This window comes from Thrips palmi, unplaced genomic scaffold (assembly GCF_012932325.1).
Source record: "Thrips palmi isolate BJ-2018 unplaced genomic scaffold, TpBJ-2018v1 HiC_scaffold_19, whole genome shotgun sequence".
Lineage (NCBI taxonomy): Eukaryota > Metazoa > Arthropoda > Insecta > Thysanoptera > Thripidae > Thrips > Thrips palmi.
In genome coordinates this window covers 1,711,496-1,727,230 of record NW_023144628.1, presented here as the reverse complement: position 1 = coordinate 1,727,230, position 15,735 = coordinate 1,711,496, and the positions used below count along the sequence as shown (strand labels likewise).

Sequence of the window (15,735 nt, the reverse complement as noted above, 5' to 3'; positions counted from 1 at the left end):
TCCGGCCGACGCAGCGCGGCGCAGATGGCACGACTGCAGGGTCAGTGCACCGAGGGCGCGCATGTACACACATGCACTCACACACACACACACATGGAAGCGCGCGCGCGAGCAAACGCTCGCACATGCACACGCTCACACACACACATACTCTCTCTCTCACACACACACACACGCGCGCGCGCGCGCACACACACACACACACACTGTCCGCGCGTTCCGTTTGTTTTCGTCTGTCCAGCGCGCCTTCTTTTCGGCAGGCACATCAACAAGCGCGCGACGCAGGTCGCCGTCGCCCCCTAAAAGCCCCCCCCCCCTTTTCCCCACTACACTACAACGCGATTCACGCGCATTCCTGCAACAATACGCTTGGGCCAGCGGACTCATTGCGAAGGTCTCTCTCTCTCTCTCTCTCTCTCTCTCTCTCTCTGTCTCTCTCTCTCTCTTTCTCTCTCTCTTTCTCTCTCTCTCTCTCTCTCACTCGCACTCAAGGAGCTTCCCTTGCGGGCGCAAGAGAGAGAGAGAGAGAGAGGGAGAGAGACAGTGCCGTTCGAGCCAACAAAGGAGCCTGGAGGCGCCTGCTGCTGCAGCGTGCAGCACAAGCTGAAAAATAACACAGCCGTCTGCAAACACAGCCTCCGGAAGGAAGCGGGGCCCACCCAGCAGCCGGCCACTTTAGCCTGCTTTAGCCGCCCAGGCAGGCAGGCAGGAAGGCAGTCAGGCAGGCAGGCAGGCAGGCAGGCAGGCAGGCAGGCAGGCAGGCAGGCAGGCAGGCAGGCAGGCAGGCAGGCAGGCAGGCAAGCAGGCAGGCAGGCAGGCAGGCAGTCAGGCAGGCAGGCAGGCAGGCAGGCAGGCAGGCAGGCAGGCAGGCAGGCAGGCAGGCAGGCAGGCAGGCAGGCAGTCAGGCAGGCAGGCAGGCAGTCAGGCAGGCAGGCAGGCAGGCAGGCAGGCAGGCAGCAGCGCCATCTCGCCGCGGGCCGCGGGGCTGTGCGCGGGTCGCGCGAGTGCAGTGCTCACGTCAGCGTCTTCGCGCGCCGTCTCAAGTGCGCAGAGGTGTCGAGGGGGAAAGGGGGGGGAGTTTCTGCGTGCGGAGTCCTCCAGAGGCATTCTTGACACTGACAATGACCCCAGCCATCCTCCAGCATGCTTCCAGCCCTCCAGCCAGACAGGCAGGCATCAGCCATAAACACGTCCACGGCGGCCGCGCGGCCGGGCCGGTACGGTGACAACGACGACAAGCCGCGTCTCGCCCGCCTCACCGAATCGACCGAACCTCTCTGTGCGCGCGCTTTCCCCGCACACCTTTGACCGGCGTCGGAATAAAACAAAAAAGTAAAAGTAAAACAGAAAAGGGAAACTCGAGGGACAAGTGCGGCGCCTGAGCCTGCCCGCCACCCCGAAGGACCCCAAGGACCTGAAGGTGGTTGGGCAGCACTTCAACCCGACAGAGGACACTGCCTGCCCATTGCCTGGCCCCGTGACGACCCAGCCGTAAAGTGATTACCTGCTAGGGTCGGCACCAGCCACTCCGGCCCGGCTCACCTGACTTCACACCTTCTGGGAAGATGTGATGACCACCATCAACACAGCTTGAGATCCACAACGCGTTTCGCGCGATGAGGCAAATGAAAGGAACCACCCACACACTCCGCTCGCCTCTGCTCCTTTTTTTTTCTGATGTTTGAAGGGCGGGGGGGGGGGGGGGGGGCAAGAAGAATCCAAGATTGAATGCGGCTCATTCCTCAAAGCGGCCAAAGAAAAGACCTTGCGTTTATTTTGAGCGGGCCAACACACAGCTACACCGAAAGAGACATGAATTGAAGCGCTGCTAAGCCCCTTTTTTGCGTTTTCCGCCCCCGTGTGTGCGTTGCCGCGGTGCCGCCACCGTGGTTGCCGAATCCGCCTGCTTCAACTTTTCCCAGGGCGAGCCGGGAGCAGACGAGCTGCTTGCACTCCACTGCGAAAAATAAATAGGAAAATACCGGAAAGCTCCGTCAAAAATTTTCAAAGCCTTCGTTTCATGCAAAAAGTAAAATTTTTTGTACGATACCTGCCGAAAACTTGTACAAAATAGAAACGTTGAGAGGTTTGAAATTTTCTGAGCGTAGAGGGCAGTTTTCTGAGAGTATTTTTTACGATTGTCGTTAACAGAGTCGCCTTTTGTCACCCGTCCCTCTCTGTCCCTCTTTCTCCTCTCTCCCTCTCGCTTCTGCGGGCGACATGACACACTGCAGCATATTCCCTCCCACTTTCGCGCCGCCGTTCCCACATTCCCACAGCGCGCGACGCCGCGGACGCCGTGGACGCCACCAATTCGGAGCAGGCCAGGGTCGCAAGCACACAGCCAGTAGGGAGAGAGTGGATAGAGTCATCAGCCGTGCACGGCGGGGATGTGATTCCAAACACTACTTGCTCCGGCGCTCCGTCTCCCTCGCACACGCTCTCGACCACGGAGTGCGAGGGAGACGGGGAGCACCGCGGGGCAACGACACACGGCGACCACAACAACCTGTCGTAAACCTACGCGAGCAGCAGCAGCTGCGATGCGCCCGGAGATGAGCACTGAGATTTCGTCTCTAAATGACAGCAGCAGCAGCAGCAGCAGAGCAGCAGCAGCAGCAGCAGCAGCAGAGCAGCAGCAGCAGCAGCAGCAGCAGAGCAGCAGCAGCAGCAGCAGCAGCAGCGCAGCAGCAGCAGCAGCAGAGCAGCAGCAGCAGCAGCAGCAGCAGCAGCAGCAGCAGCAGCAGCAGCAGCAGCAGCAGCAGCAGCAGCAGCAGCAGCAGCAGCAGCAGCAGCAGCAGCAGCAGCAGAGCAGCAGCAGCAGCAGCAGCAGCAGCAGCAGCAGCAGCAGCAGCAGCAGCAGAAGAAGAAGAAGAAGAAGAAGAAGAAGAAGAAGAAGAAGAAGAAGAAGAAGAAGAAGAAGAAGAAGAAGAAGAAGAAGAAGAAGAAATGGAGCGACCTGTGGAGCCCGTTGCCCTTCATGCGATTCTTCGTGTCATCGCCAGAATTATGACGTTTCCCGAAGATTAAAACGCGGCCGCCGACAAAGTTCCGCAAAAGGCGCGCGTCACTTCCTCCGGCGGGGGGTCTTTTTATAGTGCCGGCAACCCGGAGTCGCTAGTCCCGGTGGTCCTGGGGATCCATGAGTCCGCAGAACACGACGCGACGCCCCCGGACCGACAACAACAGGCAGAAACAAAACGACAGCGAGTCAAAAACAGTGTGGAGTCGCGGGCATCGAGTCCCGCGATCGCCAATACAACAGAACGCCGCCATCCTAAATCTGGGCTGACTTGATGTAAATGAGGGACCTGACGGGGGTTATTGTAACACTGCAACAGGCAGCGGAGGAGAGGAGGGGAGGGGAGGTGCTCCAATTGAAGGCGGGGGTGTCTAATGGGGGCAGCAGTGGGGCAGCATTGTCGTAAATAGTTGGGCAGCTCGGCCTTTGCTGGCCGCCGACCCGCATGACCCCCGTACCCCCCCCCCCCTCCGGACACGAACCAATTTCCCTGACCGGCGGCGACACTACTATCAACCCTGGCCGGTCTTTGAAGGGCCTCTCGTGCCGACCGAAAGCAAAAACCAAAAAAAGAACCATAAAACTACGACTCCTTGACAGGATTGCACTTATTACTACAGGTAAGGCCGCGCGCGATTGTCGCTCAGATTTTGGTCCAGATTCGCATCTTTCTTCTTTCTTTCTCCACTTTTTTTTTTCGCTGAGCAGTATAGGAGTGACTTTACCTAGCGCGCTCAGCCTCCTCGACGAAGACGGCGACGACGAAGACGGCCTCGACGGGCAGCACCGATACGGCCGCAGCGACTTGCGTCACGAGTTTAAATTGAGGAGAGGAGACGTAAATGAAAACGACGCCCCGGCCCGGCCCGCCCCGACACGGCGCGAACTCGTCGCAACGGTAATAACTCAATTAGGAGAGCCTGCCGAAGGGGGTCAAGTTGACACAGACTGCACCGCGCAGCCGCGCAGCACCGCCTTGTGCATGCCGACCGCGGCACCGCCTTGTCGGCGTGCCGGTGGAGGGAGGACCGAGGTGTGGCAGGACCAACACCGACTCACGAAAAAAAAAATTAAAATCATCCAAAACTAGAACTCGAGCGGCTAACAGCGATGCAGAAAAATTCTAAAACCGGCCGTCCGCTTCGTCCCCATGGCAACCGTATTAATTAATCAACTTACCCAGCCGGAACAAGGAGGGCCCAAATTGGTAATTGAGATTCATTATATGATTTCCACGAGCATCCGCGGCATCGTGCCAGCCCCGCCGCCCCGCCCGGATCGGACAATAGGCTCTAATAGACAATGCTTCGCTCACTCGTGCGGAATAGGAGACGCGGGGCACATTCGCCGGGAGGGGCGGGGCGGGGCGGGGCGGGGCGGGGCGGGGCGGGGCGGGGCGGGGCGGGGGCCCTTCGTCCCTTCGCATCATTCGGTCAATGACTTCTTATAAACATATTCCCCCTACCCCTGCTCGCCACGCTACGCCGCGCCGCGACGCCGCGCCGCGACGCCAGGCGGGCGGCCCTGGTCCGCGGAGCGTCGCGACGCCGAGCCCTTCCCGAACGGTCGTGAGAACTGGGAACGAGGCACGGCGCGGCGCGGCGCGGCACGCCACTGCGAGGCGCATCCACCACGTGGCGACCGACCGGGCACCGCCCACGCACGCCGCGCCGTAGCCAAGCCGTCAGCTAAAGCGCTAAAACACCAAAACACCGAACGCAGACAGACGGCGCGTTTCGGCCGCCACTCCACCCTCACTTCCCCCCTGCCAGCCAGCCTAGCCGCAGCCACACGTGGACACACACACACACACACACACGCACGCACACGCACACAAGCGTGCAGCTCGAGTCGCTTTTCGCCTCTTCGCCGCAGCCAGACTGGGCTTATGTTTGCAGTGTGGCGGTGTGCGTGTCCGCGCGTGGCCGCGCAGGCCCCCGAGCAGGCCGAGCAGGGCGAGAGGAACTAACGGTGACGTATGGCGCGGTGCGCGTCGAGCGTCGAGGCGCGCTGGACTGGACGCAAACTCCGGCCGGCTACATCATCGGGGAGGTGCACGACGACCGCGACGGCGGCCCGTCGCCGGGTCACCGCGCTTCGCCGTCGGGAACGTCGACCGGCAGATTCCTCGCCAGACTCGCTCCGCAGATCGGATTATTGCGTGCCGAAACCGTGTCTCGGACTTTGGGACCGCTTGGCGGCTCGGCTCGGACCTTTCGGAGCCCCGCCCGACTGCCCGACAATCCGACACACGCACCTGCCAGCACCGCGACGAGAGGCGAGAGACGAGAGCGACGGGCACCGCCGTGGCCGGGCCGTGGCCGAAACGGCCGAAACACTCTGGCAGCCCCGTTACCGTTGCTGCACCGGCCGTGTGGCAATTTCCAGGCCGACGCGCCGTGCCGCGGCGCCTTGCCGCCCTGGCCCTGCTTGGCCCTGCTTGGCCCTGCCTGGCCCTGCTTGGCCCACGGACGACGGCGACGTCGCGGGGGAACCGCAGCACCGCAGCGTGCGCGCGCATACCAAGCCGACGGCACCGACGGCACGCCTCGGCCGCCACCAACGCGCCGAGCCGCGCCGCTGTGTGACCCGCCTGAAAAATGGTGCTCGGAACGGGACGGCCGAACGCCAGGGCAGGCGGGCAGGCAGGCTCGTGGCGCCGCGTCGTGTGACGACAGCAACAACACCGTTGCGAAAGAACACGCGGAAGGAACACCGCGGCGCCTGCCGCCACCGCCAGCACGGCCTGGACGGCCTGCTGGACCAGGCGCGGCAGGCTGGGGGCACGCGCGCCGCGGTGGCGCCGACCGGCCATTTGACACACTGCCAGCGCCCAGCCCTGTCCCAGCCAGCGCACTGCCGGCCGCGTCGTCCAGGCGCCGCGCCGTCGTCCCGTCCGGCGGGGGACTGCAGATTGCAAAGCGTGCCGGCTGCTAGGGGTCGTCCACGTGTTACGTAACCTCGTTTAGGACCTTGCGAAGCCGAGCACCCAAACCGATGGGAAAACCCCGAGGTCTTTGGTCGGCACGCGCTGACGGTACGCGTGCGCACCTGGGGCTGACACGCTGCAAGGGCGTCACGTGATTCGATTCGTGCACCGCACTGCACCGCGCGGGCCTTGACCTCGCCGGGCCGCCATCGCCGCGCTGCAATCCATCCATCACGATATCGCCCCCGACAGCCTCATCAGTGATAGCAGCGCCTCCCCCACCCCTCCCCCTCCCCCTCCCACCGCGTTGATTGATCCCGTCAGCAGCGCGACGGCCGCCTGCACCGGCCGCGCCGCCGCTAAGCCCATCGGGCGCGCGACGTTCAAAATAAGACACGCGGCTGGCGGCGCACAGTGGGCCAGAAGCCGGTGGAGGCGGCCAAAACTCTAGACGCGTTTTGAGCTCCAGAGTCGCTAAATGGGACTCGAACCGGACGTGTGACCCCACCAATGGATTGTTCTCCGAACGAGGAATCCATGGGTGGGGTCACACGCTCGGTTTGAGTCCCATGTAGCGACTCTGGAGCTCAAAACGCGTCTGGAATTTTGGCCACCTGCGCCGGTTTCTGGCCCACTGTGGGCCGGGCCGGCCCGATTCGCCGCGCCGGCTACGCTGGCTCAGTCTCAGTCACAGAATCGGGATTAGCGAGAGGGCTCGGCAAGTTAGCGGGGCTTCGCTGCTTCACTGATGAACACTCACTCACACACACTCATCGTACAGGTGCGTCATCGGGCTGCACGCTGCGCGCTCTGCTGCGCCGCAGTCGGGCCCCGCGGGCTGCCTTTACCCTTGGCCACCCTTGGGCTGCCACGCCGCCCCCGCCCCCGCCCCCCGCCCGCCTCCGGACCTTGCCGAGGACGCCGTGAACCTCCGCGCCACCCCCAGCCAGGCCCACCCCACGGCCTCCACCGCTCCCTACCGGCGCCGCGGCCCTGGCCCGCCCTGGCCCCTGGCGGCCCTGCAGACTGATTCCCAGCGAGGCGTCCCCTCGGTCCGTCTCTCTCGCACCCCCGCGGTGCCCCCAAGGTGCGACAGAGAGACCTGCGGGCAGCCCTTCCCTTCGCTATCGCTCATTCCCCCGCAGTGCGCCACGGCGCGGCGCTGCGGCCGTTAGCCTGCAATGCGGGCGGCGAACCGAACGGGCCGAACGGGGCGGCGTCAGCGCGTCGGCGCCAGTCACAGAAAGGCGAGAATCGCAACGTACAGTGCCGTGCAACACGCACACAGACACACACGTGACCTTCGATCGCCATGCTGCGTGCGCTGCGTGCGCTGCGTGCGCTGCGTGCGCTGCGTGCGCGTGCATGTCCGTGTCGTGCTCGCCCCGGCGACTCCCTTCCCTTCCGACTCGACAGACCGACAGACTCGACCGGCTGGCTGGTGCGCTGCGCCGAGTCGCCCAAGTCGTCGTCACGAACATGGCTGCCAACGGTCACTGACTGCTGGCTGGGCTGGCTGGGCTGGCTGGCTGGGCCCTGCGACGCTACACGCCGCGTGGCCACGCCGTGCCGCGCCGCGCCGCGCCGCGACACCAAATAAAACGAGTGGAATGCGAGAAGTTTGTCACGACACCGGGGCGCGGCGCGGCGCGGCACGGCGCGGCGAGTGCACTTTATTTCCTTTTAGACTAGCGGAACGATAAGCCGGCAGCGGCGGCAGCGGCAACCCGCGGCCGCGGGCAAGGCCTGCCAAGGTCGGCCGAACCATGCGGACCACGGCGGACCACGGCGAACAGAACCAAGTGTCGCAGCAGTCCAGCGTCGCGGCCTAGGACCGTTACGGCCTGCGCCGCCGCCCCCACCGCCCCCAGCCAGTCCCGGTACCGACACTGTGTACTGTACCGACCGGCCGGCCGGCCGCACGCCCTTGACCACCACGCCGACGCTCCGTCTCACTCGCACCCACGGAGCGTTCGTTCCGTACGGGAGCGAGAGAGACAGAGCTCCGCGATCGATATAATTACGCGTGGACACGGCCGTGCGCGCCGCTTCGGCGGGGGAGGGACGGGGCGCGCGCCGCGCACGCGAAACCCCGAGACGCATGGAAACGCATGGCAACGCGGTGCCGCGGTCGACGCCGTCCGCTGCAGCTGGCTGTCGCGTGGCGGCGAGCAGGCCGAGCAGGCCGAGCAGGCCGAGTCCCCCCTGGACTGGACTTCACTGCTTCGTGGCCCTCTCTCTCGCACCCCTACGGCACGCCCCGTGGGTGCGAGGGAGACAGAGCGACGCGCTGGAGGCAATCTGGAGGGCTGGAGGGTCCGGAGCCCAGCCCGCGGGCCGCGTGTGCCGATCGTCCGGCACGGCGGATTAAAGCGCCCTAAAGACCCAAAGCCCTCGAGCCTCGCCCGGGCCGGACCGGACCGCTAAGCCGCGCGGGCCGCGGGGGCGGCGGCACTTTAGCGCGCAGCGCGCCGCCCTCCTTTCTACAGGCCACTTTCTTCAACGGGGTCCTCGCGGAGGGCCGACCGGCCGACCGGCTGCAGGCCCGCGGGGCGTCCGCAGTCCGCGCCGGCCCGGGCCGGCGTCCACGCGGTTCAGACACTTGAAAACCAGCAAGCTCTGCGTCCATGTTCTTTTCCCCTGAGGGTTGGCGCCAGTGGGGTCTGCGCCCTCTGGGTCTGGCGCGCCGAGACAAAACGCCCACTGCAGATCGGAGCTCACAACCGCCAGGGCACCGGCAGGGCAGCGCCGTCGTGAGTCCTCGGCCTGGTGGTGGTGGAGTGGGTGGAGTGCACTGAGAGGCCCCCCTCCCACCTGTCATCGCATGCATGGCCCGCTTCGGCGCTTTGACCAGGGCCGCCCTGCATTCACAGCCAATCGACCGCGCAGCTGTTGTGGCCGACGGCGTGGTTGTTGCCGATGCTGGTGCTGCTGCACAGTGTGCTGGCCCGGACCGGACGGCGGCCCGGCGCCCCCAAGACCCCCATCGCCTTCTCGGCCACTCGATTGGCGGTCAATGCAATGTCACAGTTACTGACGCCAATCGAGCCGAATAGTCCAATCCTAGTTACACACACTCACACTCACACACAGGCCGCCTGATCGGCCCTATCGTCGCCGCCGCGCGACAATCAATATGTTGCACCAAGATAGCAGCAATCTGCCCGACCGGCCGAAGCGAAGGGCTGCTCTTGTGTGCAGCGAAGCAGCGAACGGGCCGCGCGGTTCGGTTCGGTTCGGCCGGTCATCGTCGCGACGGACCGGGCCGGGTCGGGCCGGTGTTGATAAAGACCCCCAGGTCTTTGTTTGCGAGGGCCGGCTATCGCGGCGTCCGCGGCGTAGAGGGGCTCCTTCTAGAACGGTGCGATCAGCGCTCAAATTAAAGACAGTCGCAGGGCTGTCAAACCGGCGGCGAGCGCGGCGAGTCCGGGCCGAGCGCTGACGCGGCCCAGCGACGAGATATCGCGCCGCTTCAGCCGACTCATTCCGAGAGTCGATTATCTCTGTCTCTCTCGCACCTATGTGGGCGGACGCAAGAGTGTGAGCGAGACAGAGCGACGAAAAGGACTCTCGGAATCGGTCTGCAGCTTGAGCGCGGTGCGTCATCGTCGTGCATACACCTCTCCGCCGGAAGAGCACCAGATAACGGCGAAAAAAAAAGCTGCGAGAGAATTTCCTCCCGCGGCAGTAAAAAAAGAAGGAAATTGAAACGCGTTAGCCAAACAGGCACGTGTTGGCGAGGCGTGTTTGGCCTGTAGTAGCCGAACAGCGCGCAGAGGACAAAGGGCTTACAGTCGGCTTACAGTGTGGTGCTGCGACAATGAAATGATAAGTCTGCATGCGCAGGACCCGCAGGACACGTTATACCCGTTCCTGGAAACCGGGAGGCAGTGTGATGGCACTCACCTTGCAAAGGGTTGGTCCTCCACCTCGTACAGCTCCTCGATGGGCCGCTCAGAGAGCAGCTCCTTGGCGCGCTCTTCGCTCAGCTCCAGGTAGCCGGGCTGGGAGCTGAGCATCTTGACGACGGCGGCGGCAGCGGCGGCGGCCTCCCCCGCGTCCGTCGACGCCGTGCCCGCCGCGGCGCTGTCGTCCCGGCAGCCGTTGTTGTTGGCGTCGTCGTCACTTTTATCCAGAGTGGTGTCGTTGTTGTTGTTGTTGCTGCTGATGGCGGTGCCGGGGCCCGGACCGCCGCCGGGGCCGCCGCCGCCGGACACGAGGTTCAGCACCTCGCGCATCGTGGCGTGGACTGAGTCCTCAGAGTCCTTAGAGTCCTGGCCACTGATAGTCCGTCCAATCGCCTCGGGCCCGTCACTGCGCGGCGGGTCTATGTCGACCGATAACGTCAACCCTTGTTCACAAGCTCGGGGGTCTTCGAGTCACACTGGGGACGGCCGGGTCCGCGGCCCGCCATGGCCACGGCCACTACACTGGACAACGCGCAGGGAAGTCCACACTGACGCACACGAACGCACACACACACACACACACACGCACACTGTATCCAGGAACGGCTGCAACTCCTCGCGGCGGCGCACTAATCCAAAATCAAACAGGACTCGGGTGTCACTTCACTTCCATAGCGGTCTTGATCGCAACTGCCACTGGGAGCGCTAACGCTCGCACACACGCACTCACACACTCGCATGCACAGCACACTTCGCGAACGGAGCAAGGCGACACAACACGGCACGGGTCGGCCCCACGGCGCGGGCGCGCGAGCGGACACACGATCGACGAAGAGGCGCGGCGACGCGACGATGGGCGGCGCAGGCTCTACGTCCGCTCTCCTCGGCCGCACCACGGCGTGTGGCGCGGACGCGGCCGCGGCCGCCCCGCCCCGCCCCGCCCCGCCCCGCCTCCCTCCACTCGCGCAACCTTGCCCCCACCACGCCGCGAGCGCAGCAGGCCGCTGGGCCGCCGCCACCCACAGCCGCAGCTGCAGTTGCAGCGAGCAGCCAATGCAGCTGCAGAAATGGCAAGTTCGGCCGGCCTGTTCACTGTTCAGGCGTTCAACCGCACTGGGCGTGGCGGCGTGGCGGGGGCAGCGGGCTGAGTCAAGTCCAGTCAAGTCGCGCCTTGAACTGCCAATCGGCCCGATACTAAGCACCTAGAGACTGCCAGAGACCGGGGAAACGGGCGCCATGGCCTTCATCTGAGTTTACGGCAAGCTGATTCCAGTCAATTCACTCGGATAAAAGTCGTTAAGACTTGGTTTGGCCAGCAAGTAGGTTCGCAGCTTTTTGAATCTGCAGCATGCTCTGCCCGCTTGGCAAATGGACTATACTCTGACCAGAAAACGAAGAGCCCTGGGTTCTCGCGGTCGAGGGCTACCTGCAATGCTATCCAAAAGGCGGCAGATGCCATAAACCGCGAGGACTCAGGGCTCGTCATTTTCTGGTCAGAGTAGTATAGGTTTGGTCAGGTTCTTTTGTCGAGCCTCGACACATGTAAACTTGATAAGTGTCCGAACCCGAAGCTGCCGGGCGGCCCGGCGCGGCGGCCCCGTCGCTGCAGCCGCGCTGCCGAGGCGCGCGCGCCACCTAGCGGCGCGGCCTGGAAGGGGCCCCGAGCCGGGGCCCCCGCAGCCGGCGGCCTCCGCAGCCGGCGGCCCTCCGCAGCCGGCGGCGGGGAAGCGCACCCGATTTGAAAAGGGGCGCGCCTCTGGCCCGCTCTGGCCCGGCCGCCGCGCCCCACTGGGAGACTGGGGGGCGTCCCGCGTAGTCCAGTCCAGTCCGCGACCCAATGGGTAGCCATGGGTATCGGGGCCGGTCCCCATTTGCAAACAAAGCTTACTGTACATCGCTGCGTTGCCCGCAGTGCCGCGCGTAGATCCATAAAAAAAAACTGACCATAAAACAAAGCACATTAATTCTTTCAAATCAGCGAGAGAGATTTATAATTGAGCGCCGCGTGGATGCCACGGCTTGTCATCTATTCATCAGCCCGGGCCACGCGGAGGCAGGGGACGAAAAACGGGACAGGGAAAAAAGACACCTGGTGTCTCTGTCCATCTCGCAGCGCGCGGCAGAAAAAAAAGAAAGAGCCAGTAGCTACACTAGCTGGGCCCGCGGGCGTGGTCCCGCGTGGTCGTAAAGCGCCATGCGTGCAGAGTCGTATTGTAAAATGCACTGCGGCCAGGAAAAAACGACACTGCGCTTATTATTCACTTGATGAAGTTAACAGAGCATTTTATTATCGGCGCTGCCTTTTTCAGGTGTATAAACAAAAAGAAAGGACATAGCGCGCGACGCCGCGACGTAAGGAGGAAGGGGCCGGGTCGGGCCTGGTGCCCTTCCAGCCCTTCCAGCCCTGCAGTCCCCGCAGTCCCTGCCTCCAGCGCGGCTCGGCAGATTGCATTTTTTAGCGCGCAATAAAGTGGCACAAAGTGTCATTCTGGGGACTGATGCCGAGAGTCGCTTTTGTCGCTCTGCCTCTTTCCAACTCGGGCGGCGGCCCGTGCGGGAGCGAGGGAGACAGCGCGACGAAAACGACTCTCGGACAGTCCGCTGGAGGCGCCCGTTAGGCCGTTACCTGGCCGGGCTAGTCGGGCACCGTGCACACCACTGCACACCGCGCCGCCGCAGCGCCCCGCCTCGCCTTGCGTCACACTGCAACTGCCCACACGGCCATTCGGCCATTCGGCCATTTCTCGCCTTTTTTTGCCCGTCTTTTAAGACGCTTCGATTGCACCTCGCCGACATGGCTTGACTTTTACACGGAAACAAAGGCGGCGGCGGCGGCAGGCAGCGGCACCTCCGGAACGGCCAATCCGTCAGCAGCGTGGCGTCATTGGCAGTGGCTGCCGCTGGTCAGCACAAAGCCAAAAAAGTATATTCACTTTGAAAAAGAAAATCAGGCGGTGACTCACTCATCGGAAAGAGAAAATCGTCCTGGCGATTTTGTCTGGGTTTGTACCAGTTTGCCGTGCCAAAATTAACAAACTAAACAAGACAGTGGTCCTCCAGTGTGTTTAGTGTATTTTTTTGTGGAGTGTTTCCAGGCTGTTTCGGTTTTCAGCGACTTCCTTTTTTCGGACGCGCCGTCCAGCTAACCGCACAACGGGGCTCCTCGAGGCTCGAAGCTCCTTAGGCAAAATACGCCTTTATTCCCGGAAACGGAAAACGGAACGCGGCAAGTCCGGCGGGCGGTGCTGCGGCGGTGCTGCGGCGGTGCCGGCGGTGGCCCTCCGGTGGCGGCAGTCGGTTGTGCTCTGCGGTCGGGCCGTCGCGGTCCCCGGGACGGCCCCGCGGACGGTCCCACGCGACGCCGTGCAGTGCCACATCACGGAGCGGTGCGCTATGGTCAACTACATAACGGCACCGCCGAGACCGCCGGGCCATGGCAGGGCACACTGCCGGGCACCGCGCCGCTCCGGAACTGCACCGTAGGGCTCGATCGGCGCCTTTGATGCGGATGCGGCGCCGGTGTCCTCGGCGGCGACCCCACGACGGCGTCCTCTCGGCGGCGGCGTCCTCTCGGCGGCGACCCCGGCACTCCTCACCCACCCGAGCCACGGGCCTCGCCATAACCTCATCCTCCTCGAAGAGAAAGAAACTCGGTGCGTTCCGCTGCGCGCTGCCCCGTCGTCGACACGTCGGCGCCGGCCGCGCGGTTCGCGCCGCTTCGCCCCAGCCTCATTCCTGGCAGTCACGATCTTCTAATCGCTCGTGTTTGATCAAGTGTTAGCCAAATACTAGGTCGCCTTTTCTTTCTGTCGGCGAGGCGCGGCATGGCAGGGCGTGCGGCCCGCGGAGTAACTCACGCCGGTTCGGCGCACTGACCGGCCGCCCCGCGCCGGCAACACTCCCCCACCTTGGGAAATCAATCCGCCGGTCAGTCTTTTCAGTTTTTGTTGCCCCGGTCGAGATTTGGAGCCGCGGGCAGCCCGGCCCCTCTTGCGGCAACCCATCGGGATAAGTGTTAATCGCGGTTCGGAGTGGCGGGGCGGTGCGGTGCGGGCCAGGGCGGGGCGGGGCGGGGCGGGGCGGGGCCGCCACACACCTGCAGTGCGCAACCGACGCAGCGCTAATGGCATTATTTCTCGGGGCGCGCTTAGAGCCCGGACGCCCCGGACGGGCCGACGGGGCGGGAAGGGGCGAGTCTTTGCAAAAGAAGCCGTGCGCGATCGAGCAGCTCTCCAGAGTACTGTACGACGTCGCGCGAAACCAACGTGGATGGCAGGCTCGGGCTGGCCAGGGCAGACAGGCAGAAAAATCTGCCGGGGCCTTCGGGTTTCGGACCAGTAACGTCACAAAGTTGGTCAAAGAGTGACTGAATCTCCGAAAGTAGCCGTTTTCGCTGATTTTGGGCGGCCATTGCGTCCGATCTAGTTGCGGTCAACGGCCTACCTCGACGCCCTAGTATTCTTAAGACCCTACACTTTCATGCCCTGTATCGGGAAGATGTTGACCACAACGATTTTGGCTTTGACCGCATCGATTTTCCGACCAAGTTGGTCAAAAAGTGGTCGAATCTCGGAACTTTGCTGATTTTGGGTGGCCACTGTGTCCAATCTAGTCGCCGTAAAAGGCCTCCCTCGACGTCCTAGCATCCTTAAGACCCTACTCTTTCATGCCCTGTATCGGGAAGACGTTGACCACAACGATTTTGGCTTTGACCGCATCGATTTTCCGACCAAGTTAGTCAAAAAGTGGTCGAATCTCGCAAATTTGCTGATTTTGCTGACTTTGGGGGGCCACTGTGTCCAATCTAGTCGCCGTAAAAGGCCTCCCTCGACGCCCTAGTATTCTTGAGACCCTACTCTTTCATACCCTGTATCGGGAGGACGTTGACCACAACGATTTTGGCTTTGACCGCAACGATTTTCCGACCAAGTTGGCCAAAAAATGGTCGAATCTCGCAAATTTGCTGATTTTGCTGACTTTGGGTTGCCACTGTGTCCAATCTAGTCGCCGTAAAAGGCCTCCCTCGACGTCCTAGTATTCTTAAGACCCTACTCTTTCATGCCCTGTATCGGAAAGACGTTGACCACAACGATTTTGGCTTTGACCGCAACGATTTTCCGACCAAGTTGGTCAAAAAGTGGTCGAATCTCGGAAAGGTGCTAATTTTGCTGACTTTGGGCGGCCACTGTGTCCAATCTAGTCGCCGTAAAAGGCCTCCCTCGACGTCCTTGTATTCTTAAGACCCTACTCTTTCATGCCCTGTATCGGGAAGGCTATTGACCGCAACTAGTTTGGGAGCGGTAGCCTCACAAAGTTGGTCATGAAGTGTAAAAACATAATGATGATCGGGGGTCTTTTGCGGTCTTATCCGCTGGGGCCTTTTGGGGGCCAGTCCGAGCCTGGTGGATGGTCAAAGTGGTACTTCTTCTGCCTTTGGCTCCGTTTTCAGCCGACAGAGCCTCTGAAATATTGGAAATTCGGTGACTCTGCTGTGGACTGGCCGCTGGCGCTGGCTGGCGCCGTTGGCGCCACCTCGGATTGCCGGGTCGAGGCTCGCGTCGGCGAAACTGAATTGCATTGCGCTGGATTCTAGATTCGCGGAGGAATACGGGAAATGATCTGCAGCTGCGGCCGGCGGCCATCTGCGCCTCGCTGCGCCCAGCAGGCCCTGTAGCGCAGTCCAGTGGAGGGCCGCACGTAGCGCTGCGGGCTGGGAGTCCTTTTCGTCGCTCCGTCTCTCTCGCACTCGTGGGGCGTCCCTGATGGGTGCGAGAGAGACAGCCCACGGGGCTGGAAGGCTGGCCGCATGCCAGAGCCCTATTGACTGGTCGCCGCGGTCCATTCCGGCGTCACCAATCCTCGCGGCATGCCGCGGG

General features: G+C 63.0%; 1 protein-coding gene across 1 annotated transcript in view; it reads right to left on the bottom strand.

The window, feature by feature from the left end:
* The window catches only part of LOC117645965 (death-associated protein kinase related-like), a 103,061-nt gene extending 92,316 nt beyond the window's left edge, over nt 1-10,745 (bottom strand). Inside the window, exon 1 of the mRNA XM_034386541.1 lies at nt 9,858-10,745. Within this exon, the coding sequence (XP_034242432.1) occupies nt 9,858-10,189 (332 nt within the window). The 5' untranslated portion in view covers nt 10,190-10,745. The remainder of the gene's footprint in view (nt 1-9,857) is intronic.
* Between the last annotated feature and the right edge of the window lie 4,990 nt (nt 10,746-15,735).